Source organism: Schistocerca serialis, chromosome 2 (genome assembly GCF_023864345.2).
Source record: "Schistocerca serialis cubense isolate TAMUIC-IGC-003099 chromosome 2, iqSchSeri2.2, whole genome shotgun sequence".
Classification (NCBI taxonomy): Eukaryota; Metazoa; Arthropoda; class Insecta; order Orthoptera; family Acrididae; genus Schistocerca; species Schistocerca serialis.
In genome coordinates this window covers 96,823,783-96,850,596 of record NC_064639.1, presented here as the reverse complement: position 1 = coordinate 96,850,596, position 26,814 = coordinate 96,823,783, and the positions used below count along the sequence as shown (strand labels likewise).

Genomic DNA, 26,814 nt, shown 5'->3' with positions numbered 1-26,814 from the left:
GAGACCCAGAAAATATTAGATACAGGCTCCCAGGAAGGTGCTATTTTCCTTGACTTCCGGAAGGCATTCGATACAGTTCCGCACTGTCGCCTGATAAACAAAGTAAGAGCCTACGGAATATCAGACCAGCTGTGTGGCTGGATTGAAGAGATTTTAGCAAACAGAACAGAGCATGTTGTTTTCAATGGAGAGATGTCTACAGACGTTAAAGTAACCTCTGGCGTGCCATAGGGGAGTGTTATGGGACCATTGCTTTTCACAATATATATACAAATGACGTAGTAGATAGTGTCGGAAGTTCCATGCGGCTTTTCGCGGATGATGCTGTAGTATACAGAGAAGTTGCAGCATTAGAAAATTGCAGCGAAATGTAGGAAGATCTGCAGAGGATAGGCACATGGTGCAGGGAGTGGCAACTGAACCTTAATATAGACAAATGTAATGTATTGCAAATACATAGAAAGAAGGATCCTTTATTGTATGATTATATGATAGCGGAACAAACACTGGTAGCAGTTACTTCTGTAAAATATCTGGGTGTATGCGTGCGGAACGATTTGAAGTGGAATGATCATATAAAATTAATTGCTGGAAAGGCGGGTACTAGGTTGAGATTCATTGGGAGAGTCCTTGGAAAATGAAGTCCATCAACAAAGGAGGTGGCTTATAGGAGTCCTTGGAAAATGTAGTCCATCAAAAAAGGAGGTGGCTTACAACACTTGTTCGACCTATACTTGAGTATTGCTCATCAGTGTGGGATCCGTACCAGATCGGGTTGACGGAGGAGATAGAGAAGATCCAAAGAAGAGCGGCGCGTTTCGTCACTGGGTTATTTGGTAAGCGTGATAGCGTTACAGAGATGTTTAGCAAACTCAAGTGGCGGACTCTGCAAGAGAGGCACTCTGCATGGCGGGGTAGCTTGTTGTCCAGGTTTAGAGAGGGTGCGTTTCTGGATGAGGTATTGAATATATTGCTTCCCTCTACTTATACCTCCCAAGGAGATCACGAATGTAAAATTAGAGAGATTCAGGCACGCATGGAGGCTTTCTGGCAGTCGTTCTTCCCGCGAACCATACGCGACTGGAACAGGAAAGGGAGGTAATGACAGTGGCACCTAAAGTGCCCTCCGCCACACAGCGTTGGGTAGCTTGTGGAGTATAAATGTAGATGTAGATAATGCATTTGACCTTCCTTTATTCAACAGAGTAAGTTGCCTTCAAGCGTAAAAATCAATCTCAAATAGCAGGCACTTCTAGTTTTCAGAACTGTTTCTTCTGGCTTTCTTAACTAATCCAACTATACTCGAAAACTCACAGAAGGACCATTATTTAAAAGCATACCAGCCAACTTTTGAAAAGGGCTATTAATAAAACTCACGCATGACAAAAAAATCTAACGATTTTCTACATACCCTGGCTTGACGAAAATAATGATACTTTGAGGCTATAAAATACAATAAGTCATACTCTAAACAGGATACTTCAATGAAATTACATCTACTTCCATCACAGGCCAATGATTTGTAGATGAACATAACAATTAGAAAGAGATCCATGTTAAACAGCAGTGGGTGTAGTGAATACTGGTTTGGAGCAGGACTTCTTGATAAATAAAGCAGATATGCGATAACTGAAAAAGGCCTTACACAATAAAACTTGTTTAATGTAACAAAGGGAAGAAATAATACAATAAACACTGCAAATCACATGCTAGTTGTACTTAGTCATGGTTGTGGTCTTTTTAGCTTCTTGAAAAAATTCTTGGAAAATGTTCCATCATAACGGGACCAGACCTCCGTGTCTTCAAAATTGAAGTAGACTCCAGAGATTCACTGGACATGGATGATCCAAACTCTATTTTTCTTCACATGCTTGAAAACACATTCATATTCTACATTGCTATGGGGTATTGTGACAGTAAAGAGCATCACTCTTGAAATTCGGTTATACTTAAGAAGTCCATCAGCTCCACGTACTCTAGATATTTACGCCCAACTGGAATCACTTGAAGCATCTTGCAACCAAAGTGTCATCTACCTGAAGAGCTGTGAACTGCCTCTAAAGCTCATTCACCACCTCATCTGTAGTTTCATTCTCTTCCTTGCAACCAATAACAGGAAATTTTTTTGGGGCGGGGGGTAACCACACACAAATGGAACAAAACTGTGTATCTTCAATTTTGTTTAACCTAGAAAATTGAGCATGTTTTTTTAACGCATCATCCTTGTGTGGAAACTTGTTAATGATGTAGTCACAGGCGGTACAAAAGTCGTTTCTCACCAACGAAAAGAAAATGGATTTTATCTGTATATTGGGGATCATTCAGTATGTTCGAAGTCTGATGTCTTTGGTTTTGAATCAAGTTGTACTCAACTTCAACCAATGAAAGCTTTTGGAAATTTTGGGCTTAAAAACTGCTTTAGCAACCCCATTAGAAGTTCTAAAACAAGGTAAACTTGTGAGGAAGAAGCCTGAAAGGCAACATTTAGTTTGTCAAATACAGGAACAGTCAAATGAAGGAAAGTGCAAACTGCCTTGTTCAAGTTTGAGGACAGGAACATAAGAAAATTTTCCTCGTGTGATGTAGCAGAAGTCTTACTTTTTAGGATGGGTTTGTCACATTTGAGAGGAATATGTGTAGTAGCAGAATCAAGAATTCTCTTCTTCTGATACTCTTTGGATCCATTCTGTTCACCTCGAGGTATTGGGAAAGACGTAAAATTGTGGAAATTGTTTTGGGTACATAATATTACTTCCTCCTTGAAGAAAAAAATAAGTGGATCGCACTGGTCCAGTAGCCTATTCAAACATCTGCCTAAAGATATCCTCCACTTAGTAGATACATGCTTCAGAATTTTTTTGCCTCTTGATTGTGCAAGTTCTGAAATTTCTGAAGGCGTTCTTTTCTTTCGATATTCTGCTCTACCAACAAGGATCTCATTTATTTTAAGTGGTAATCTTCCAGCACCTTTTTCAGCTGCTGGATTAATCAGGTGGCAAATGCAAATGCAACATATGATGGCAAAACCTAGTTGAACTTCCTTCAGAACTGCTGACACCGCATTTCTGTGTCCTATCATAACACGAGCACTGTCGGAAAAGAAAGCCACACAGTTTGCAGTTGGTATGTTATGAAAATTCAGCTGTGATAACATCAGGTTACCTATGTGTCACCCTATTGACTCCCCATCTAACGCTGGTATGGATAGCAGGTGCTCACTACTTTTTCCCACGGAGTATCATAGAATGCAACAACGACAGGATACAACCTGGTATTTGTATGATTGCTTCCATCCTTTGCCAAAGAAATCAGTTCGTTCTGTAGGCACTTAACAACTTCAGATGATGCCTTTTTTGCTGTTTTATTTACAATGCCTGCCATTTTTGTGCGATCACAGCTATTTTTCTTTGCAACTTCTGATGTGGGAAACATCATCTTAAATAAAACACCAGCGAGATCAGCCGCACTTAAGGGCACATTGTATCCCACCAAAAAGGAAGTAAACAGACACTTGGCCGTAATGCTATTGACAATGCTTCCAGATTTGGAAAAAGTGGTGATGATTTTCTTGTTATCTTCCTTCGATATTAGTGTCACTTACATGTTTACCACACTTCACATAATTATTTAAATCGTTTCTTCCACCATGTTGTTGTTGTTGTGGTCTTCAGTCCTGAGACTGGTTTGATGCAGCTCTCCATGCTACTCTATCCTGTGCAAGCTTCTTCATCTCCCAGTACCTACTGCAACCTACATCCTTCTGAATCTGCTTAGTGTATTGATCTCTTGGTCTCCCTCTACGATTTTTACCCTCCACGCTGCCCTCCAATACTAAATTGGTGATCCCTTGATGCCTCAAAACATGTCCTACCAACTGATCCCTTCTTCTAGTCAAGTTGTGCCACAAACTTCTCATCTCCCCAATCCTATTCAGTACCACCTCATTAGTTACGTGATCTACCCATCTAATCTTCAGCATTATTCTGTAGCACCACATTTCGAAAGCTTCTATTCTCTTCTTGCCCAAACTGGTTATCGTCCATGTTTCACTTCCTTACATGGCTACACTCCATACAAATACTTTCAGAAACGACTTCCTGACACTTAAATCTATACTCGATGTTAACAAATTTATCTTCTTCAGAAATGATTTACTTGCCATTGCCAGTCTACATTTTATATCCTCTCTACTTCGACCATCATCAGTTATTTTACTCCCTAAATAGCAAAACTCCTTTACTACTTTAAGTGTCTCATTTCCTAATCTAATTCCCTCAGCATCACCCGATTTAATTTGACTACATTCCATTATCCTCGTTTTGCTTTTGTTGATGTTCATCTTATATCCTCCTTTCAAGACACTGTCTATTCCGTTCAACTGCCCTTCCAAGTCCTTTGCTGTCTCTGACAGAATTACAATGTCATCGGCGAACCTTAAGGTTTTTATTTCTTCTCCATGGATTTTAATTCCTACTCCGAATTTTTCTTTTGTTTCCTTTACTGCTTGCTCAATATACAGATTGAATAACATCGGGGAGAGGCTACAACCCTGTCTCACTCCTTTCCCAACCACTGCTTCCCTTTCATGCCCCTCGACTCTTATAACTGCCATCTGATTTCTGTACAAATTGTAAATAGCCTTTCGCTCCCTGTATTTGACCCCTGCCACCTTCAGAATTTGAAAGAGAGTATTCCAGTTAACATTGTCAAAAGCTTTCTCTAAGTCTACAAATGCTAGAAACGTAGGTTTGCCTTTTCTTAATCTTTCTTCTAAGATAAGTCGTAAGGTTAGTATTGCCTCATGTGTTCCAACATTTCTACGGAATCCAAACTAATCTTCCCCGAGGTCCGCTTCTACTAGTTTTTCCATTCGTCTCTAAAGAATTTGCGTTAGTATTTTGCAGCCGTAACTTATTAAACTGATAGTTCGGTAATTTTCACATCTGTCAACACCTGCTTTCTTTGGGATTGGAATTATTATATTCTTCTTGAAGTCTGTGGGTATTTCGCCTGTCTCATACATCTTGCTCACCAGATGGTAGAGTTTTGTCATGACTAGCTCTCCCAAGGCCATCAGTAATTCTAATGGAATGTTGTCTACTCCCGGGGCCTTGTTTCGACTGAGGTCTCTCAGTGCTCTGTCAAACTCTTCATGCAGTATCTTATCTCCCATTTCATCTTCATCTACATCCTCTTCCATTTCCATAATATTGTCCTCAAGTACATTGCCCTTGTATAAACCCTCTATATACTCCTTCCACCTTTCTGCCTTCCCGTCTTTGGTTAGAGCTGGGTTTCCATCTGAGCTCCTGATATTCATACAAGTGGTTCTCTTTTCCCCAAAGGTCTCTTTAATTTTCCTGTTGGCAGTATCTATCTTACCCCTAGTGAGACAAGCCTCTACATCCTTACATTTGTCCTCTAGCCATCCCTGCTTAGCCATTTTGCACTTCCTGTCGATCTCATTTTTGAGACGTTTGTATTCCTTTTTGCCTGCTTCATTTACTGCATTTTTATATTTTCTCCTTTCATCAATTAAATTCAATATTTCTTCTGTTACCCAAGAATTTCTATTAGCCCTCGTCTTTTTACCTACTTGATCCTCTGCTGCCTTCACTACTTCATCCCTCAGAGCTACCCATTCTTCTTCTACTGTATTTCTTTCCCCCATTCCTGTCAATTGTTCCCTTATGCTCTCCCTGAAACTTTGTACAACCTCTGGTTCTTTCAGTTTATCCAGGTCCCATCTCCTTAAATTCCCACCTTTTTGCAGTTTCTTCAGTTTCAATCATCAGTTCATAACCAATATATTGTGGTCAGAATCCACATCTGCCCCCGGAAATGTCTTACAATTTAAAGCCTGGTTCCTAAATCTCTGTCTTACCATTATATACTCTATCTGATACCTTTTAGTATCTCCAGGATTCTTCCAGGCATACAACCTTCTTTTATGATTCTTGAACCAAGTGTTAGCTATGATTAAGTTATGCTCTGTGCAAAATTCTACAAGGCGGCTTCCTCTTTCATTTCTTCCCCCCAATCCATATTCACCTACTATGTTTCTTTCTCTCCCTTTTCCTACTGATGAATTCCAGTCACCCATGACTATTAAATTTTCGTCTCCCTTCACTACCTGAATAATTTCTTTTATCTCGTCATACATTTCATCAATTTCTTCATCATCTGCAGAGCTAGTTGGCATATAAACTTGTACTACTGTAGTAGGCATGGGCTTTGTGTCTATCTTGGCCACAATAATGCGTTCACTATGCTGTTTGTAGTAGCTACCCCACACTCCTATTTTTTTATTCATTATTAAACCTACTCCTGCATTACCCCTATTTGATTTTGTATTTATAACACTGTAATCACCTGACCAAAAGTCTTGTTCCTCCTGCCACTGAGCTTCACTAATTCCCACTATATCCAACTTTAACCTATCCATTCCCCTTTTTAAATTTTCTAACCTACCTGCCCGATTAAGGGATCTGACATTCCACGCTCCGATCCGTAGAACGCCAGTTTTCTTTCTCCTGATAACGACGTCCTCTTGAGTAGTCCCCGCCCGGAGATCCGAATGGAGGACTATTTTACCTCCGGAATATTTTACCCAAGAGGACGCCTTCATCATTTAATCATACAGTAAAGCTACATGTCTTCGGGAAAAAATACGGCTGTAGTTTCCCCTTGCTTTCAGCCGTTTGCAGTACCAGCACAGCAAGGCCGTTTTGGTTAATGTTACAAGGCCAGATCAGTCAATCATCCAGACTGTTGCTCCTGCAACCACTGAAAAGGCTGCTGCCCCTCTTCAGGAACCACATGTTTGTCTGGCCTCTCAAGAGATACCCCTCCGTTGTGGTTGCACCTACGGTACGGCCATCTGTATCGCTGAGGCACGCAAGCCTCCCCACCAACGGCAAGGTCCATGGTTCACCATGTGCAATATTAATATCACACTCCTGTATTGTGCAAAAGGCAAATTTTTCTCCCTTTCTTGATTTATATACACACGGGAAATCAACAGAATATTATTCTTTAAATATCAGGAAGTACTGTTTCTTATTGGATTTATTCATGAATAACAACAGGAATACAGAGAACGAAAATGCCTCAGAACACATATCTCGATACGTACTGTAACATCAAAAGGAACCTGAAGCACTGAATGCCATACAATTATAAACACTCAAGGCGGTCAAACACTTCACTGAAACATGTCGAAGCGCACTAAGTCTTAACACACACACACACACACACACACACACACACACACACACACACACACACACACAGGAACAAATACACTCCTGGAAATTGAAATAAGAACACCGTGAATTCGTTGTCCCAGGAAGGGGAAACTTTATTGACACATTCCTGGGGTCAGATACATCACATGATCACACTGACAGAACCACAGGCACATAGACACAGGCAACAGAGCATGCACAATGTCGGCACTAGTACAGTGTATATCCACCTTTCGCAGCAATGCAGGCTGCTATTCTCCCATGGAGACGACCGTAGAGATGCTGGATGTAGTCCTGTGGAACGGCTTGCCATGCCATTTCCACCTGGCGCCTCAGTTGGACCAGCGTTCGTGCTGGACGTGCAGACCGCGTGAGACGACGCTTCATCCAGTCCCAAACATGCTCAATGGGGGACAGATCCGGAGATCTTGCTGGCCAGGGTAGTTGACTTACACCTTCTAGAGCACGTTGGGTGGCACGGGATACATGCGGACGTGCATTGTCCTGTTGGAACAGCAAGTTCCCTTGCCAGTCTAGGAATGGTAGAACGATGGGTTCGATGACGGTTTGGATGTACCGTGCACTATTCAGTGTCCCCTCGACGATCACCAGTGGTGTACGGCCAGTGTAGGAGATCGCTCCCCACACCATGATGCCGGGTGTTGGCCCTGTGTGCCTCGGTCGTGTGCAGTCCTGATTGTGGCGCTCACCTGCACGGCGCCAAACACGCATACGACCATCATTGGCACCAAGGCAGAAGCGACTCTCATCGCTGAAGACGACACGTCTCCATTCGTCCCTCCATTCACGCCTGTCGCGACACCACTGGAGGCGGGCTGCACGATGTTGGGGCGTGAGCGGAAAACGGCCTAACGGTGTGCGGGACCGTAGCCCAGCTTCATGGAGACGGTTGCGAATGGTCCTCGCCGATACCCCAGGAGCAACAGTGTCCCTAATTTGCTGGGAAGTGGCGGTGCGGTCCCCTACGGCACTGCGTAGGGTCCTACGGTCTTGGCGTGCATCCGTGCGTCGCTGCGGTCCGGTCCCAGGTCGACGGGCACGTGCACCTTCCGCCGACCACTGGCGACAACATCGATGTACTGTGGAGGCCTCACACCCCACGTGTTGAGCAATTCGGCGGTACATCCACCCGGCCTCCCGCATGCCCACTATACGCCCTCGCTCAAAGTCCGTCAACTGCACATACGGTTCACGTCCATGCTGTCGCGGCATGCTACCAGTGTTAAAGACTGCGATGGAGCTCCATATGCCACGGCAAACTGGCTGACACTGACGGCGGCGGTGCTCAAATGCTGCGCAGCTAGCGCCATTCGACGGCCAACACCGCGGTTCCTGGTGTGTCCGCTGTGCCGTGCGTGTGATCATTGCTTGTACAGCCCTCTCGCAGTGTCCGCAGCAAGTATGGTGGGTCTGACACACCGGTGTCAATGTGTTCTTTTTTCCATTTCCAGGAGTGTATAATTAGTCCGCATGTAGTCAATGAATATCACAACAAGAGAACAGAGCGGAACAAAGAATTTGAGGGGCAGAACTTGTCAACACACAAGAGGCACATGGAAGAACTGTTATTCCGGCTTTCCAGTGACACAAACACCACATGGTGAAAAGTACCAATCACATAAAAGAATGAGTTATTGACTATCTTAGACTGGCCTTCGACACACACAAACGATTGTTGGAAGTAGGGTGAGTATCTAACATTAATGTTTCAAATTTTTGTCCGCCAAGTCGAAAAATAACACAGTCCATCTGTAAAACCGAAAAATGCTGCGGTTTCTGTAAATTTTAATGATGGCCCGGTACCATCAATGTCAGATGCTGTTGTAGTGCTCAATTTTATACCTGCAACTTACATACATTTGAGCTTGCTTACTATATTCAAGCTTCGGTCCCTCTCTAGAATTTTAACACCCCACAACTTAACTTAGTCACAATGTTTCAAAGTTATTTTCTAGCAGGTTACACTCAGAACCTCTTCATTAGTTATTCAAACTACCTATATACGAGGGCAGTTCAATAAGTAATGCAACACATTTTTTTTTTCTCGGCCAATTTTGGTTGAAAAAACCGGAAATTTCTTGTGGAATATTTTCAAACATTCCCTCTTCGTCTCGTATAGTTTCATTGACTTCCGACAGGTGGCAATGCTGTACGGAGCTGTTAAAATGCCGTCTGTAATGGATGTGCGTTGCAAACAACGGGCAGTGATCGAGTTTCTTTTGGCGGAAAACCAGGGCATCTCAGATATTCATAGCCGCTTGCAGAATGTCTACGGTGATCTGGCAGTGGACAAAAGCACGGTGAGTCGTTGGGCAAAGCGTGTGTCATCATCGTCGTAAGGTCAAGCAAGACTGTCTGATCTCCCGCGTGCGGGCCGGCCGTGCACAGCTGTGACTCCTGCAATGGCGGAGCGTGCGAACACACTCGTTCGAGATGATCGACGGATCACCATCAAACAACTCAGTGCTCAACTTGACATCTCTGTTGGTAGTGCTGTCACAATTGTTCATCAGTTGGGATATTCAAAGGTTTGTTCCCACTGGGTCCCTCGTTGTCTAGCCGAACACCATAAAGAGCAAAGGAGAACCATCTGTGCGGAATTGCTTGCTCGTCATGTGGCTGAGGGTGACAATTTCTTGTCAAAGATTGTTATAGGCGATGAAACATGGGTTCATCACCTCGAACCTGAAACAAAACAGCAATCAATGGAGTGGCGCCACACCCACTCCCCTACCAAGAAAAAGTTTAAAGCCATACCCTCAGCCGGTAAAGTCATGGTTACAGTCTTCTGGGACGCTGAAGGGGTTATTCTGTTCAATGTCCTTCCCCATGGTCAAACGATCAACTCTGAAGTGTATTGTGCTACTCTTCAGAAATTGAAGAAACGACTTCAGCGTGTTCGTAGGCACAAAAATCTGAACGAACTTCTCCTTCTTCATGACAACGCAAGACCTCACACAAGTCTTCGCACCCGAGAGGAGCGCACAAAACTTCAGTGGACTGTTCTCCCTCATGCACCCTACAGCCCCGATCTCGCACCGTCGGATTTCCACATGTTTGGCCCAATGAAGGACGCAATCCGTGGGAGGCACTACGCGGATGATGAAGAAGTTATTGATGCAGTACGACGTTGGCTCCGGCATCGACCAGTGGAATGGTACCGTGCAGGCATACAGGCCCTCATTTCAAGGTGGCGTAAGGCCGTAGCATTGAATGGAGATTACGTTGAAAAATAGTGTTGTGTAGCTAAAAGATTGGGGAATAACCTGGTGTATTTCAATGCTGAATAAAACAACCCGTTTCAGAAAAAAAATGTGTTGCATTACTTATTGAACTGCCCTCGTAATATCCTGCATTACTTTGTAACATCACATTTCAAAAGCTAGGGAGACGTGGTCACATGTATCTGGGTAAGTTGGACTGTACGTAACATCTATGGCCCAATTTTCGTACTGCTAACTGTAGAAAGAAGTATTGTATACAACTCGTATAGACTTTTAAACTGAACGATTACTTTTTCCAATCAGATAATAATATCTGAGCAATAACATTAACACCAAGACTACTACCAGGAGATAAAACATTCTGCAAGAATTTTAAAAACAAAAAATCTACTGATTATGACAATATATCAGCACATCATAGAGTGTTCTTTTGAGTTGTCAGTTATTTGCGTCATCAAACAAGGTAAAGTCCAGGTTGGAATGTCGACAATATTACGTAAAGGTTCTATTGTTACTCACCGTAAAGATGATATGCTGAGTTGCAGACAGGCACAACAAAAAGACTGTTTCACAATGAGCTTTCAGCCAACGCACCTTCTGAAAGGAAAACACACACACACATACACACACACACACACACACACACACACACACACACACACGTACACGTGCACACGTGCGTCCTCTACCTCCCGCCAGAACGCAGCAACATCAAAATGGTAGCAGCAATTTGATGTGGGGTGGGGAAAGGGGAGAGGGAAGGATGACAGGGCAGAGAGAGAAGCATGTACTGCCTGAAAGGCCGTACAGGTACTAGCTGCTGGCAAGACTATGTTGATGCTGCCAGCAGAAAAGGAAACCAGCAAAGAGTGATAAGACTGGTGAGTTTGTTGGCAGAGAGCAAGTGCAATAAGGGTGAACTCACATGAATTGGGGGGAAGTTTTAGGACAGAGAGGGTGGAAACAGTTGTGTGGAGGGACAGTAGGTTATCATAGGTTTAGTCCGGGATAATTTGGGGAGCAGGGAATGTGTGTAAGGATAACTCCCGTCTGCACAGTTCAGAATAGTGAATGGTTGAGGGCAGGAGCCAGATGGCCCGACTTGTGAAACAGCCATTAAAATCAAGCCTGGTATATGTTCAGCTGCATGTAGTGCCTAGTATGTTTATCAACAAGTTCTCCACCAGCATGAATTACCACCACCAAACTGCCGCCATGAGAAAAGTGGATGAACCTGTGGCACAACATGCAGCTAAACATAACATGCTTGTTTTCAATGGCTGCTATCCCTACAACATGTTCTCAGCTCCTGAAATTGCCCTGGCCTCAACCCAAGGTGATCTACTATCCCCATATCCTCCACATGACAGTTTCCACCCCCTTTTGTCCAATCCCCTCCTCTCAGTTCATGTCCCTTCACCCTTACTGTGCACTGCTCTCTGCTAACGTACCAACCAGTCTTGCCCCCTTTTCTGCCCCCCCCCCCCCCCTACCTCCCCCCCTGCACCCACCAAACCCAACCGTGTCCCAACACTGCACCTGGCCGCCTTGTCTTGCACTATCTAGTCCCTGCGCATTCTGCCAGGCAACACTAATTTCTCACACCCACAGTACCTTACACATTCCAAATTGCTGCTTCCATTCAACACAATTGCTTCTGGCCGGAGATAGCGATCGTTGTGTGCACAATGTGTGCCTGCCTAAATGAATATTATATTTGTGTGTGTGTGCATGTGTGTGTGCGCGTGTGTGTGTGTGTGTGTGTTTTTCTGAAGAATGCTTTGGCTGAAACCTCAATACGTAACATTCTTTTTGTTGTGCCTGTCTGCAACTCAAAGTCTCATTTTTACGGTGAGTATCTCATTTTCATAATACTTGTGTAACCAGTAATTTATTACTGGATGGAAAAATACAGGCTGAGAAATTAGGGCATTAACAGATTAGTTGAATGTATCGACTACTACTTGGTATAATTATTAGCACACCTGACATATTTAAATTTGTATAAGGCATGAAGGAAAAATGACCAATAGGATTTCTGATAATTTTCTCCTCTTATTATTATAATCTCTATATGAGATATATAATCGAGACAGTAGAGCTGCTGAACAGTTCAACTCTTCTAATATCTGCTCTATAAATTTGTTAAACAACATTATGCCAGAACACAGAACCTTTCATTTAACTATTCCTAGAGGGAGGAAGGACGATTAGGGTTTAATGCCATGTCTATTCCTAGAAAACCTCTGCTACAATTTTGTGTTGTCTGTTGATTTTCTTATGATTTTAGCAGTTCATCTCATGTAACTAAGAACCCCTAAAGATGGAGCAGCACCCCGAACTTCATGCATGTACATGGTTTGCTCAACAGATGTGCTGCAGTGCCCCAAATTCATCTCACTAATAATTCTTTCATTCGAGTCCCCTATTACTGATTTCTCATGTTTGTCCCATTTTATACAACTTCGCAGTATTTTCCTAGGTATTCAAATGCTCACACAGGCTTAATAAACCTGCTAATGTTGTTATCAGAAACTATTGGGTTCTTTATCTTTTTATGGGTGATATCTTGTATTTATCATCATTTAAATAGCACTTTTGTTCAGCCCATCTCTCTCTCTCTAACCCCCCGCGCCCCCCTCCCACCTCAAATTACTTAGTTGTATCAGTTGAAAGTTATTCAAGCAATTAAAATTTAAGATACTTCATATCATTTTCAAAAAGACTGCTTTTCTTCTGCACATTTAGTTTAAATTTACTAACTTGTTTTAAAACTAGTACTGGGCTAAACTGTACAAAATGCAACTACCTCCAGCTCGATTCCCAGGTTCTCTGTTCCGTATTGCCCACTGCATTGATTGAGGAGCAAGATTGCTACGGTTACCATGTCCTGTGTTTGAACTGAAACAGAAAAACCAAATGCCAGGTACAGAAATAAAAATTATTAATACCATATGTTAACAGTGACACGAGGAAAGACAACTGACTGTATAAAGAAGGTATTGTGCAGTTAACAATAAAATGCACTCCATGCTGCTTTGAATTTCCTCTACAGGACGAGCGGTCTTTCGTCGCGTCAATTTTTGTATTCCATGCAATAATTTCAGTTCACATTTCTACAACATATTCTCATTAATATCTTAAACTCAATATGCCAAGTTAAGTTTTAATGCTCTTAGTAAATCCAAAACCTAATAAAATGGACAAGAAGAGCCCGAATGTGGACTACTTAGTCGAGTCATTCCATGTCAAGGGGACCGGGGGGCCGCAGACGACCATCTCCAAATCTAATGAAATAGGGTGTGAAGGTTCTATACGGTATTTGATGGTTCTATACCAAATTTTGGTTCAGTATCTTATGTGACTGAACTTCTAGGGGCTTCAGAAGAAAGGGCTACTCATCTTCGCATCACATACCAAGGTGAAACTGACCCAAATTCGCTAGGCTCTATTAAACGTTCTAGCAAATAGTTTGTAATTTGTTTTAATATACATAGACAACTTTTTATGGTGACTCACACCATGGCAAAAATCTGGGATTTAGACAAATATAAATATAGATACAAGCCACTAGAGTGGCTAAAAAATTCGTCACGCTATTCCGAGAACCAAGATTTGACCGACCACTGCTACTTTTGATATTAACCAATCACAATAAAACTTCAGAGGGTTGTTCCTACCTATGATGTCTATACATGGATAAAATTTAACTAATATTGGATGCCTAGACAAAAAGATATGCATCTGCAAAATTGGCCAAAATTTTCTACATGCAAATTTTAGGGCAATTTTGGGGGTTAATATCTCAGCTGTGTCTTCCTCAATCTGTTTTTTCTTATCACAACTGGAAAGAGAATGTTTTAAGTTTTCAAAGCTATATTGTTTAATTTCTGGATCTTGCATACTGATGAGTAAAAACACGTTTCAAAACATATTATTGTAGCACTTCGAGAAGACTGATAGTGAAATATTTCGCTCAATGAGTCCAATAATTAATTGTTTTTATTCGAGTATATAAATCAGTTTCAAACATTGATTTGTGCCATAAAACAGATATTACACACAACACAGAAAATTTGCAAAACAAAAACACTGGAGTCAGTTCCATTTTTGGTTAAATCCACAAGAACTGTATTGCCTTCCTCATGATGATGTTGATGGTGCTTCTAAAATCTTGAAAATATGTTGCTCAGGAATCCAGTAGGTGTCTTTACCAGTTGGCCAGTGGAAGAAATCACAAACATGCAACGTTCCATCCTGTTTGCAAAATTGCAATTGAGATTGCTGGAATTTCTTCATCTGCTTCGGAAGCATCAACTGTGAATGCTGTAGCAGCATTGGAAACCATCCTTAGTCTAAGCTGATTACAATTAATTGGCTTAAACTGAAGATCTTCTGTTGTTCCAGATATTGTATGTCCCAGAGCAAACCTTGTTTCTTGATCAGGCTGAATTTTTTCGCTATCTTCTTTTGGTCCATAAAAAAAAGTTATACCTGGAATAGTATCACAGAATTTGAACAAATCATATGGAGTCAATATCTGGTTATTTAAGGGCCCCTCAAACTAGCATGGGCTGTTGACTCTTCCTGCTGTTCCAGCAATGCCACCACAGGAAATTCATCGTGGCATGTCAAAAAAAACAATGATCTGCAGTGATGGCAAAATCCTTTTCATGCACCCATAAACTGATGAAATTTTTGGAATTCTTATATTGAGCAGCTGAACTATCACTCAAGAAATAAATGTTCTTAATGTTTTCAATCTTTGTCTTAAAATGTGCTATTAACTTTATTTGAAAGGCATGGACAGCAATGGTATCATGACAGAGACAGTTGCTGATCATACAAATGCTAATGGTCTGACATACTTTGCCACCAAAATAGATAACAAATGGATGTAATATGCCCTGACTATGCACCCAATGACATCACTGCACATCTTAAACAACAAATGAATAATTCTAAGCAAAATCAATCAATATTATCAATTCATTTCCGGCAAGATTTCTTTTTAGCTGCTTAAGGTATAAACTTTAGTGTTTTGTCAGAAAGTGATTGCTTCTTCAACCAGTAATTTTCAAAATCTGTGCCTCCATGAAATCCTAAACAGTTCTCTGACATGTCTCCAATGTGTCTGTCAGTATGGACCCATTGCTTGTATTATATTGTTTCTTCAGGGTCATAGCCTTTAAAGTATCTTCCAAAAAGTCTCTAGTTGTATTTTTCCCTAGACGTTCCTTACAACGATGCAGCATACAGTCTTTTGATTCCAAACTGTTTACCGTATATTTTTCGCAAAGCCCTGTAGTCAGCTTGGATGGATGTGTCTGAACCCCATATTACTTTGACATTTTGATGAATTGCACATACACATACTGAATGTGATCCAGAAGCACCAACTGCAGTACACCATTTCCATCTGAGCTCTCAAAATTTTGAGAATCTCAGTTGATTTCCATGTTGCTTACAATAAACAATGAACATTTCTTTCCGGTTACAGAGGAGCAGGTGTTTCTGCTTGTGAATCTTTTTCCCATTTATTCTTACCGCAATACAATTGTTTTAGACTGGGCATAAATGAGAAAACTCATCACCTCCAAAAAAAAAAAAAAAAAAGAGGACATTTTTCTTTTACTTCATTATTGAGCTTTTTCCACTTTTTGGTTTGCAGGTGTTGGCAAAATCCTGTCTTCCATCTTTAGTTTCCTACACTTCTTCGCCATTTTTGTTGAAACAGCAAATTGTTTGGGCTGTGTTTTTTAATAGTTCAGCTGTTTGGGGCCAGAGTCAAAATTTGAATATCACTGCAATTACTTGAAGCGTAAAGCTTAAGCTTAAGTTCTTTAATTAAGATGTCCATGTCTTAACATTTTTGGCTTCTTCCATTTGTATTTGAGCAATATCTACTTGGCTCACACCAGCAGCTGTGGCAAATACCTTAGGAATGCTGACTTGGGCTTTCAGAACTTTGCTCTTTATGTATCTCATTGAATCCCTTTTGCTGATCTGTTGAAGCTGCTCTCCAAGTGATGACAATGAAGTATTATCAGTAAAGCAAGCATCAACAACATTCATGTCTTCAGTGTATGTTGATACTTGCTTACCGTAATGGGATGATTATTTTTTTTGGGCCACTTCATGTCTACATTTGGTACAAATTTTTTGACCAGGTTTAAAAACTTCAAAGTCTTCTGCAGAAACTGAAATTTTGTCATCAACAAGGTATTATGGTACGGACAAATTTGGGCATCTTCAGTAAAATCAAGTCCAGACCTAAGTCACAGAAACTCCGTGTCCACTGGTGACATTTCTGTAACTGATTGTAGTTGACTTTTGTCATAATAGAAGGTGATGACATGACAATCTACTCCATCTGATCCACCAAAGTAGCGGGGTACAACAATGTTCTCTTGGTTCAGTTTATACAAAATTGTATTAACCTATAATGGACAGTTTTGAAAACTAATGAGACACTAGAATTACACAATTTTTGATTTACAACTTGAAATTGTATTAATTTTTTGTACTTATCGATAATTCATTTTCCCTACTTTTGATAGGTATTCTTACTTATCAAGTTGCAAGATACAGAAATTAAACAATATAGCTTTGAAAAATTAAAACATGCTCTTTCCTGTTGTGATAAGAAAAAACAGATTGAACAAAAGACAGTTGAGGTACTGACCCCCAAAAATGACCTAAAATTTGCCCGTAGAAAATTTTGGCCAACTTTGCAGATGTCTGTCTTTAAATTTGGTCCACATATACCCATCATAGGTCGCTCTGAAGTTTTGGTGTGGTTGGTTCGTATGAGAAGTAGTAGTCATCGGTCAAACCTTGGCTCTCAGAATAACGCAACAAACTTTTTAGCCACTTTAGAGGCTTGTATCTATATTCATTTGTGGCTACAATCCCAGATTTTTGCCATAGTGTGATTCAGTATAAAAAGTTGTCTATGTATTTTAAAGCAAATGATCAAATGTTTGCTAGAACATTTAAAAAGGCCTAGCAATCTTGGCACATTTGCAACTTTGTATGTGATGTGAAGGTGAGTAGCCTCTCTTTTAAAGCCCCTAAAAATTCAACCACTGAAGACACTGGATTGAATTTTGGTATATAACCATCAAATACCATACAGAACCTTCTCACTAAATTTCTTTAGATTTGGAGACGGTCGAATGGGGAAACTTTTAAATATCGTGTCCCTTTGATGTGGAATAACCCAGCTGTTACTGACTTTAAATAACAATACTGAGTCGAAACATGTACTGTGTTTTGATAACTTGTGTTGTTGTGTAACAAAAGTGACTGATAAAGAATACCAAGAAGAGAGAATGTGAAATCATCAAGAACAATGGAGTGTTACTTGTTGGAGACTGTGTAACTAGATATTCTACACGGCTATGTGACGTAAGATGTATTCTACAGGAGTAAGTAGCATAATCATCATTGTCACACTATTGAAACTATTAATTTCTGTTCATCCTAGGGAAAATTATCTATAAATCAAAACACCACACGTTTTGATAAAAGTATGTAAACCATCTAACAATGAATATGTAAGTCTGAAACGAAAAGCAATTTGTTGCTGTTGACTGCTGTACCTTATAAACATTCTGTATCAAATTCATGAATATAGTGGCATTATTAATAAAAGTCAGTATTGCAGTATTTCAAGATGTGGACAAATAAGGATTTATCTACAACTTGAGCAAGAAAAAACTGCAGAACTTGCCCAATAGCAATGAACATGTAAGTACACTGCCAAAAACATGGGCATTTGACTGCAATTTCTGAAGCAACAGCTTAATAATTATTCCTCAAATAATGGAGTTTTCAAATAAATTCTAAATAATTAGAAAATAAATGATATTGCACTATGCACAAACAATAAACTTTTTAGATGCAAGTGAAGAGTTGGGTCCAATATACTGACAATTCACAGTTCTGTCATTTCTGTTCTCAGCTGCTGCTTCAAGAAAGAGATACCAACAATATTCATGAAGAAGAAGATGTAGAAGTCCATCCATGCAGTTGTGAAGAACAGTCTCCCATAGATCATATTCATAGTGAAATTTGTTATGAGACATCTAGAAGTTGCTCACACTAGTTCATAAATACATAAATAAAACTGCATGTTGACCAATTATTAATTTTCCCTTAACCTTTTACTTCTATTCAACAATTCAGTTACAATATACTAGCCGTTACGAGAAGCATAAATGCAATTCTTACTGTGCCAAAGTTAAGACTCACTAGAAGACAGAAGTGATCATTTCTCCTCTTACTTATTTCAATCACTGATTGTTTATAACTAATTTCTTCAGTTAATACGTGTTCTGTGCAGCCGAGGTTAAAACTCCCAGCTGATACAGAATGTGCTGCTTACAGTACGATATGTGCAATTCTCCACATAATCCCTTTTTTTTTCCTGCTATGAATGCTTTCTCTTATTCTGTGTGACACCAGTGAACCGAAATACGTAAAATAACTTAATTTACTAATTTTCATGGCAAAAGAACTCAAACTTTTAGTTGCAGATCTAATACATACCATATTTACTCGAATCTAAGCCGCACCTGAAAAATGAGACTTGAAATAAAGGGAAAAAAAATTTCCGAATCTAAGCCGCAACTGAAATTTGAGACTCTAAATTCAAGGGGAGAGAAAAGTTTTAGGCCGCACCTCCAAATCAAAACAAAGTTGGTCCATTGTAATATGAGACACAATTTAGGTCGAATGAATGACGATACAGCTACAGTAGTTTGGTTCAAGTCGTAAGCTTAGCAGTTAAGCTTTACCAGGTAGCCATTGCTATGCGTCAGGCGCTCCGTCCGTATTTATACGGGTACCCTTCCTTTTTCACATGCTTCGTCTGGTTTGAATCAACTGCTTATTTTGCTTTGATTTGATAAGTGCCGTTCTCTTTGTTATAGGTGTTTTCGTCACTCTAAGCTGAAAATGCATTACTGTACTGTGTCATGCATTGTTTGTCGCAATCTGATAATGAGTGTTTACGACCTGTCGCCGCTCGCGGCATGGACTGCTTTTGTGCGCGCTACCGCCGCTTTTTTAAATAAAATAAAAAAAAGAAATAATAGATTGCGTATGATAGAACATGTTCTGAACGAGAGTTGGGCGAAAATTTTTCTCTGTTTGAAAATCTTTGCGGCCGCTTCTTTAGTACATCAAATTCTGCACATAAATTAGAGTCATCTTAGATTTAAAAATCTAGTCAGTTGCCGTGCTTCGTTTCTGGCCGTATCACTATTAGGCGTAAGAATAATACGAATATAAACATGACACGATACGTATATTCTTCCACGTTTGCTGTTGTCTCACTCTAGTTTCGTAGTTTATTAGGCAGACAGGATTTAAATGAAATATCAGCAAACACGAAAGAATACATGACAAAATGTTTATATTCGTATTATTCTTATGGTGAAGGGAATACTGCATGTGGTTCACATTTCATCAGGTTCCTATTAGCAACCATCTCTTCTCACAGGTAGGAAAAAATTCAGAACGTAGAGTTGGCCATATTGACAAACATCCCAAACAGTCTTGCCAGTCGTATTTTCATAGTACATTGAAATTCTGCTACATTCGAAGATGAACAATTCGAAATTTGTATTTACTTCGTTGGATAATGTATGAAACTGTAGTGGTCGAAACTCGGGGCGGAGAAAAAAAAGCTCGTCTTCCACCCTTTTTTTTTTTTAATTTATTTACTGACGCAGAGGTTTTGGCGCCAGTATTTATCTTTGTGCCTACAAAGCATGCCTGTGTAGCGCTACATATATTCGAAGGCATAAGTTAGTTGTGGCCGCACCTACCAACATTTTTCAGAACTTCCACTTGCTTTGCACTCGTTTCTAAGCCGCAGGCGGTTTTTTTTGGATTACAAAAACCTGAAAAAAAGTGCGGCTTCGATTTGAGTAAATACGGTAGTCTTTCTAGTGCTTTAATATGCACACCAAATCATACAGATCTCTACATCAGATAATGTTTCTTGCTGATGCATGACATTAATACTTAGCATTTATGAGAGTGCAAACGTGGACAAACTTTGTCCATCCTCTCCTTCCCCAAAGTTTTATCAGCCCCTTTGTAAGGTTCCATGGCACAAAAATAATACCGAAAGAAAAATGAATGAGAAAAAAGGACCAGCACAAAGGAACAATTCTTGTCTGCTAAGTCGCAAGAAAAAATAGCAAGGAGAGAGGAAGATCACTGTTTCAATGTCCCATCGAGAACAAGGTCATAAGAGACTGAGCACGAGCTCGGAAAAAGGAAGGATGGGGAATCAAATCAGCCACACCCTTTCAAGGAACCATCTTCACATCTGCCTTAAGCAATTTAGGAAAATCATGGAAAATCTAAATTCGAATGGTTGGATGGGGATTTTAACAGTTGTCCTCCCGCATGGAATCCTGTGTGCTAACCACTGAAGCATCTTATTGAGTGAAATGGCAAGAAATGGCAGGACAACAGACGTTCTTGTTTAGTCTCACCAGTCGGCGATATGGCACCAGTAATAAGGAAACAGTCAAATAATTTTGGAATATGTAAAAACTCATGAAACAGTATTGATGTAGCATCGTTGACAGGCACACAGATACTGATGAAATAATCACTAACTTTCAGACAAATTCAAGTTTCCAGTCTCATTTGTGCACTTGTCAATGACTCGATGCCTCTACTATTCAGTGGGTTGTTACCTTTATTACAACATTATTTATATTCTACAACAGATTTACACACCATATTAAAACAGTCAATTATACAGTAAAGGATAAGATAAAACCATGTGCCAAACCAGAACATCAGCCTGGGTACCTGCTTTTCATGTGCAGTGCATGACCTGAGAACACCTCACAGGACAACTTGCCCTCAAGCTCCTCACTCACTCCTAAGTAGACACTTTCCAATGATGGTGCAAGACTAACACCTACAAGGGCACATATAGGACAGTGAGTTTGATATCTCTGTTACTCCTAGAGTTAACACACGATCAAATTAGCCTACACTTTTTTAATGAAGTACACATTTTGTAGATTCAGGTTTACAAATTATAACTGCATGCTGGAGCAGGACAGGAAGCACAGATAGAATGTGAAAGGTAGGTAACCAGATGTGAGTACTTGGACAAAGTTTCTACATTCACAGACAACCAGTACTAAGAAAAGCTAACAGCAATACAAACACAACAACAAAATAACATGTAAAGCCAGTATGTGTAATCAGATACATTTAGCCACTTGTACCTAAAGGAGTGGTGGAAAGACTGCTGAATGAGATTCAGCAAACAAGTGAGAACTCAGGGAATTTTAAACGAAATGTACAGATGCACTGCAACAACATAAGGCAAGAATTGTGACTTTCTATTGCTGAATAATGTGTCTGAATGTGGGAGATGATATATCTGCTTAACCTGTCATATTTTCCAATCTTGAGTGCCAACTGCATTCATTCATTCAAGTAAAATTTCAATGCAGATCAGGACTTCAAGTACACACCAAGTTACTAAGTATCATAGGGAAGTGCAACTTATGTATTCTATAAGGAATATATGTAAAGGCATGCTGTATGTATTATATGGGGCTGTATAATAATTGTTTTACTATCTGCAACATGAACTGTAGAAAGAAAATGCAACACAATTTTATGTTATATCTTTTGGTGTAATGGTGAATTCACTACGGAATTTGCCGCATATTGTTCCTGTCATTTATACCTTTTTTCAGTATTTGCACATCAAAATAAATTACTGTTTATGCTTAAAGTAGACAACAGTAGCTTAAAGTAGACAACATTACATTAGAACTACTGACAGTCTTGGGAGATCCAGTCCTAACAAAACTCTACCATCTGGTGAGCAAGATGTATGAGACAGGCGAAATACCCTCAGACTTTAGGAAGAATATAATAATTCCAATCCCAAAGAAAGCAGGTGTTGACAGATGTGAAAATAAATAAACTATCAGTTTAATAAGTCACAGCTGCAAAATACTAACGCGAATTCTTTACAGACGAATGGAAAAACTGGTAGAAGCCGACCTCGGGGAAGATCAGTTTGGATTCCGTAGAAATGTTGGAACACGTGAGGCAATACTGACCCTACGACTTATCTTAGAAAATAGATTAAGCAAAGGCAAACCTACATTTCTAGCATTTGTAAACTTAGAGAAAGCTTTTGACAATGTTGATTGGAATACTCTCTTTCAAATGCTGAAGGTGGCAGAGGTAAAATACAGGGAACGAAAGGCTATTTACAATTTGTACAGAAACCAGGTGGCAGTTGTAAGAGTCAAGGGGCATGAAAGGGAAGCAGTGGTTGGGAAGGGAGTGAGACAGGGTTGTAGCCTCTCCCCGGTGCTATTCAATCTGTATATTGAGCAAGCAGTAAAGGAAACAAAAGAAAAATTCGGAGTAGGTATTAAAATCCATAGAGAAGAAATAAAAACTTTGAGGTTCGCCGATGACATTGTAATTCTGTCAGAAACAGCAAAGGATGTGGAAGAGTAGTTGAACGGAATGGACAGTGTCTTGAAAGGAGGGTATAAGATGAACATCAACAAAAGCAAAATGAGGATAATGGAATGTAGTCGAATTAAGTCGGGTGATGCCGAGGGAATTAGATTAGGAAATGAGACACTTAAAGTAGTAAAGGAGTCTTGCTATTTGGGGAGCAAAATAACTGATGATGGTCGAAGTAGAGAGGATATAAAATGTAGACTGGCAATGGCAAGAGAAGCGTTTCTGAAGAAGAAAAATTTGTTAACATCGAGTATAGATTTAAATGTCAGGAAGTCGTTTCTGAAAGTATTTGTATGGAGTGTGGCCATGTATGGAAGTGAAATGTGGACGATAAATAGTTTGGACAAGAGGAGAATAGAACCTTTCGAAATGTGGTTTTACAGAAGAATGCTGGATTAGATGGGTAGATCATATAACTAATGAGGAGGTACTGAATAGGATTGGGGAGAACAGGAGTTTGTGGCATAACTTGACTAGAAGAAGGGATCGTTTGGTAGGACATGTTCTGAGGCATCAAGGGATCACCAGTTTAGTATTGGAGGGCAGCGTGGATGGTAAAAATCGTAGAGGGAGACCAAGAGATGAATACACGAAGCAGATTCAGAAGGATGTAGGCTGCAGTAGGTACTGGGAGATGAAGAAGCTTGCACAGGATAGAGTAGCATGCAGAGCTGCATCAAACCAGTCTCAGGACTAAAGACCACAACAACAACATGCTTAAAGTTACAGTTAACATATTAGAAATCATTGTTATTGTCTGAACCATACCTTCTCCTCTCCAACTGTTCATCTGCCAAGGCAAATTCTTCTGTATCATGTTCATCAGATTCACCAGCTTCTGATTCATCATCCTCCTGCTGACTAGACTCGGCAGAATCGTCCTCTGGGAAAAGCAGCAATGAAGCAATACCTGCAACACTCCAGCAGCTGATCATCAATCTTCTTAATATCATGCAGTAATGGTACATAGAAACAAACACATTTAATGATAAAGAACTAACAGAACCAAAGTATAAACTTGGCAAAACAACAAATGCTGATTATTGTGTTAGATAGTTGAAAGTGAAAGTCAATGAGCAACTGCACATCACTAATTACGTTTCAACGTAAGAAGCATAAAGGAAATGATAATTATCTTTGAATTCTTCTCCCAGTAATATAAAGGTAAAGAATACAAAAAAGACCTTTTGGGTGTGAGTCTATGCGTGTGCAGACCAGACAGAATGTACCACTAGCTGAATGGGTATGTTGGAGTGTGTGTGTTTGGGTGTCTGCATGGTAGTGAGTGTGAATGGGGGAGTACTGTCTACTACAAAAAAGAACCAGAACTCTAAAGCTAATGAAACTGTTTCTGTCACATGTTTTCTATGCACCACATGTCTGTCTGCAATAGGTGAGTGGTTGGCTTTCTCTTATTTATGTACAGTTGAGAGGAACTGAACAAGGTAACAGCATTGGCTACGGCAGTCATAAGCACCTGCACTAGATTAATGCAAAGTCAAAATACAACTTAATTTTTAATTTCAAAACAAACACAGCTGAGACTGTTGGCCTACCAGTCACAAAAAGTTGCACCACTAGTATTTTAGGGTGTTTGAACAGTGCTAGTCTAAGTAATTCTGAACAAAAAATGTTATATGAACATAGGTCCGCAAATGCTTCATTAAGGAGGTATGGGTATTGAAAGGAACTTGAATTCTGCAAAATTGATGTGCATAAGGTATACGCAATACAACTGTAACGTTACGTGATTTTCTTGCAACACCGGTACATGCTATGTTTACACTATGCAACCTACCACGTATTACGGTCGTGTGACATATGTAGTATAATCACCAGTTGTTTGTGCAGCTGCGTTGTGTAAGCCGCATTGTGTAGTGTACCGGTGACGGATCGGTTAGCTGTGTAGTGTGTGGTGTTAACTGTGTTCGTACAAGAGCTGCTAACACTGCCACAAGTCTACAGTAGTGAGGAATACTCAGATATGGTGTATATTTATGGTGCTACCGCGGCAAGAGAAGAATACCACAGGCGCAATCTGACTCGGCGTTTACCTGATTGCATGGTTTACCAAACAGTTTCTCACTTTGCATGCAACAGGCTCTCTTCCAAGTAGACATTTTTTGTGCGAGTGCGCACGTCAACATACTTTGCAAGAACAGGAAGAAATTATCGCAAGTGTTGAGGGAGTCCCAGTACGAGCATACGAAAAATGTCCCTGCATATGAATGTCCCACACACACACACACACACACACACACACACACACACACACACTTGTATAGGAAACATTACATGTGGAAAACCTGTATCCATTTCACATACAGCGTGTCCAAAATCTCCACGTTGGCGACAATGCCCAACAACTTCAATTCTGTCACTGGGTGATTGAGAATAGTTATTTGCTTCCATACATACTATTCACTGACGAAGCCCAGTTTTCACGACATGGTATAAACAACACACACAATAATCATCGATGCTCATGGGAAAATACACACGCTTCAGTGGAAAGCAATTTACATGTTCATTTGCCATAAATGTTTGGTGTGGCACGATTGGTAACCTTTTGATAGGTCCATTTATTATCAATCAATGATTGACGGGAGAGAGGTACCTGCATTTTTTGAAATTCATTTGTGGAACTATTGGAAGACGTTCCTTTAGCCAAGCAAACTGAAATGTACTTTCAACATGACAGTGCCCCTCCACATGTTACCTTACGTGTGAGGGACCATCTGAACCGTACCTACCCTAATTGCTGGATTGGCCATGGCAGTGCAATTAACTAGCCTCCAAGGTCACCTGACCTTACACCTTTAGATTTCTGTTTATAGGGCTGGATGAAATCAGATGTGCACAAAGTGAAGGTAAATACACGAGATGAACTGCTTCATCACATGGACACTGCTGAATCAGGGTGTATACGTGGACAAGGAAGAAAAATTCCAAGATTTTTCTCAGATTTCCCCGTCAAAAATTCACTTCTCCTGGGTGAAAACACACTTTTTCCGTGTTAAGTGATAGTATATTTTCCATTATCAATCCTTTGAATGGTTAAGGTTTTACACATGGGCGTAGAATTCCCCAGCACTTTTAGAAAACGAAACTCAGAGAAAAAGATGCGTTTTGGAAATATCTTATGTGCAGCAACACGTGCATTGTGTATTTTCGTATTACGAAAGTATACATTGGAATTCCACCAAACACTTTAACACTTTCCGAATCATTGAAATCGAGATTGCGACGCGTTTCTGTAAGCCAGTCATAGCTCAAGTCATGTGATCTCGGCACGCAATGACAGTGGATATTCAGGGCATAGGACACGTGATGTAGTCAGTCAACCGCAACATCACTGTTACGTAATGCGAACACCAACAGGGAAAGTTAACAGTTTAAATTAATATACATAGTGTTGCTACAAGAAAAGCAAAGCTTTCACATATAATATTGGTCTCTAAGGTTAATAAGCTGCAACAGAAGCCATGATTTCGCATATAATGTTGATCTTTTTTGCGCGTGTTACACTTTAAGAATCACACAAATTAGCCAGTAAAATTTTTAATAATGACAAATGTCTGATCTTCAGGGTTTGAAATTCTTCTTAATGGCTTGTCATCAAAGAGCTGATTTTTAAATGAGAGTCAAACGCTCTGTGATTTATGAAATTCATGGTACATTCTCGCACATAGTTCAACTTACATAAAAGGATATTTACTTCGAAAGTAACGCTTTTAGAACCACCTTTCGCAATATTTTCCCACGACCTGTTAGAAATAGGT

General features: G+C 40.2%; 1 protein-coding gene across 1 annotated transcript in view; it reads right to left on the bottom strand.

Annotated features, from left to right (window-relative positions):
• Positions 1–26,814, bottom strand: part of LOC126456777 (E3 ubiquitin-protein ligase UBR5) — a 342,260-nt gene that overhangs the window by 127,481 nt on the left and 187,965 nt on the right. The window contains exons 28-29 of the mRNA XM_050092547.1: positions 23,801–23,942; positions 13,302–13,393 (exon numbers count right to left, since the gene is read on the bottom strand). Of these exons, the coding sequence (XP_049948504.1) occupies positions 13,302–13,393; positions 23,801–23,942 (234 nt within the window). The remainder of the gene's footprint in view (positions 1–13,301; positions 13,394–23,800; positions 23,943–26,814) is intronic.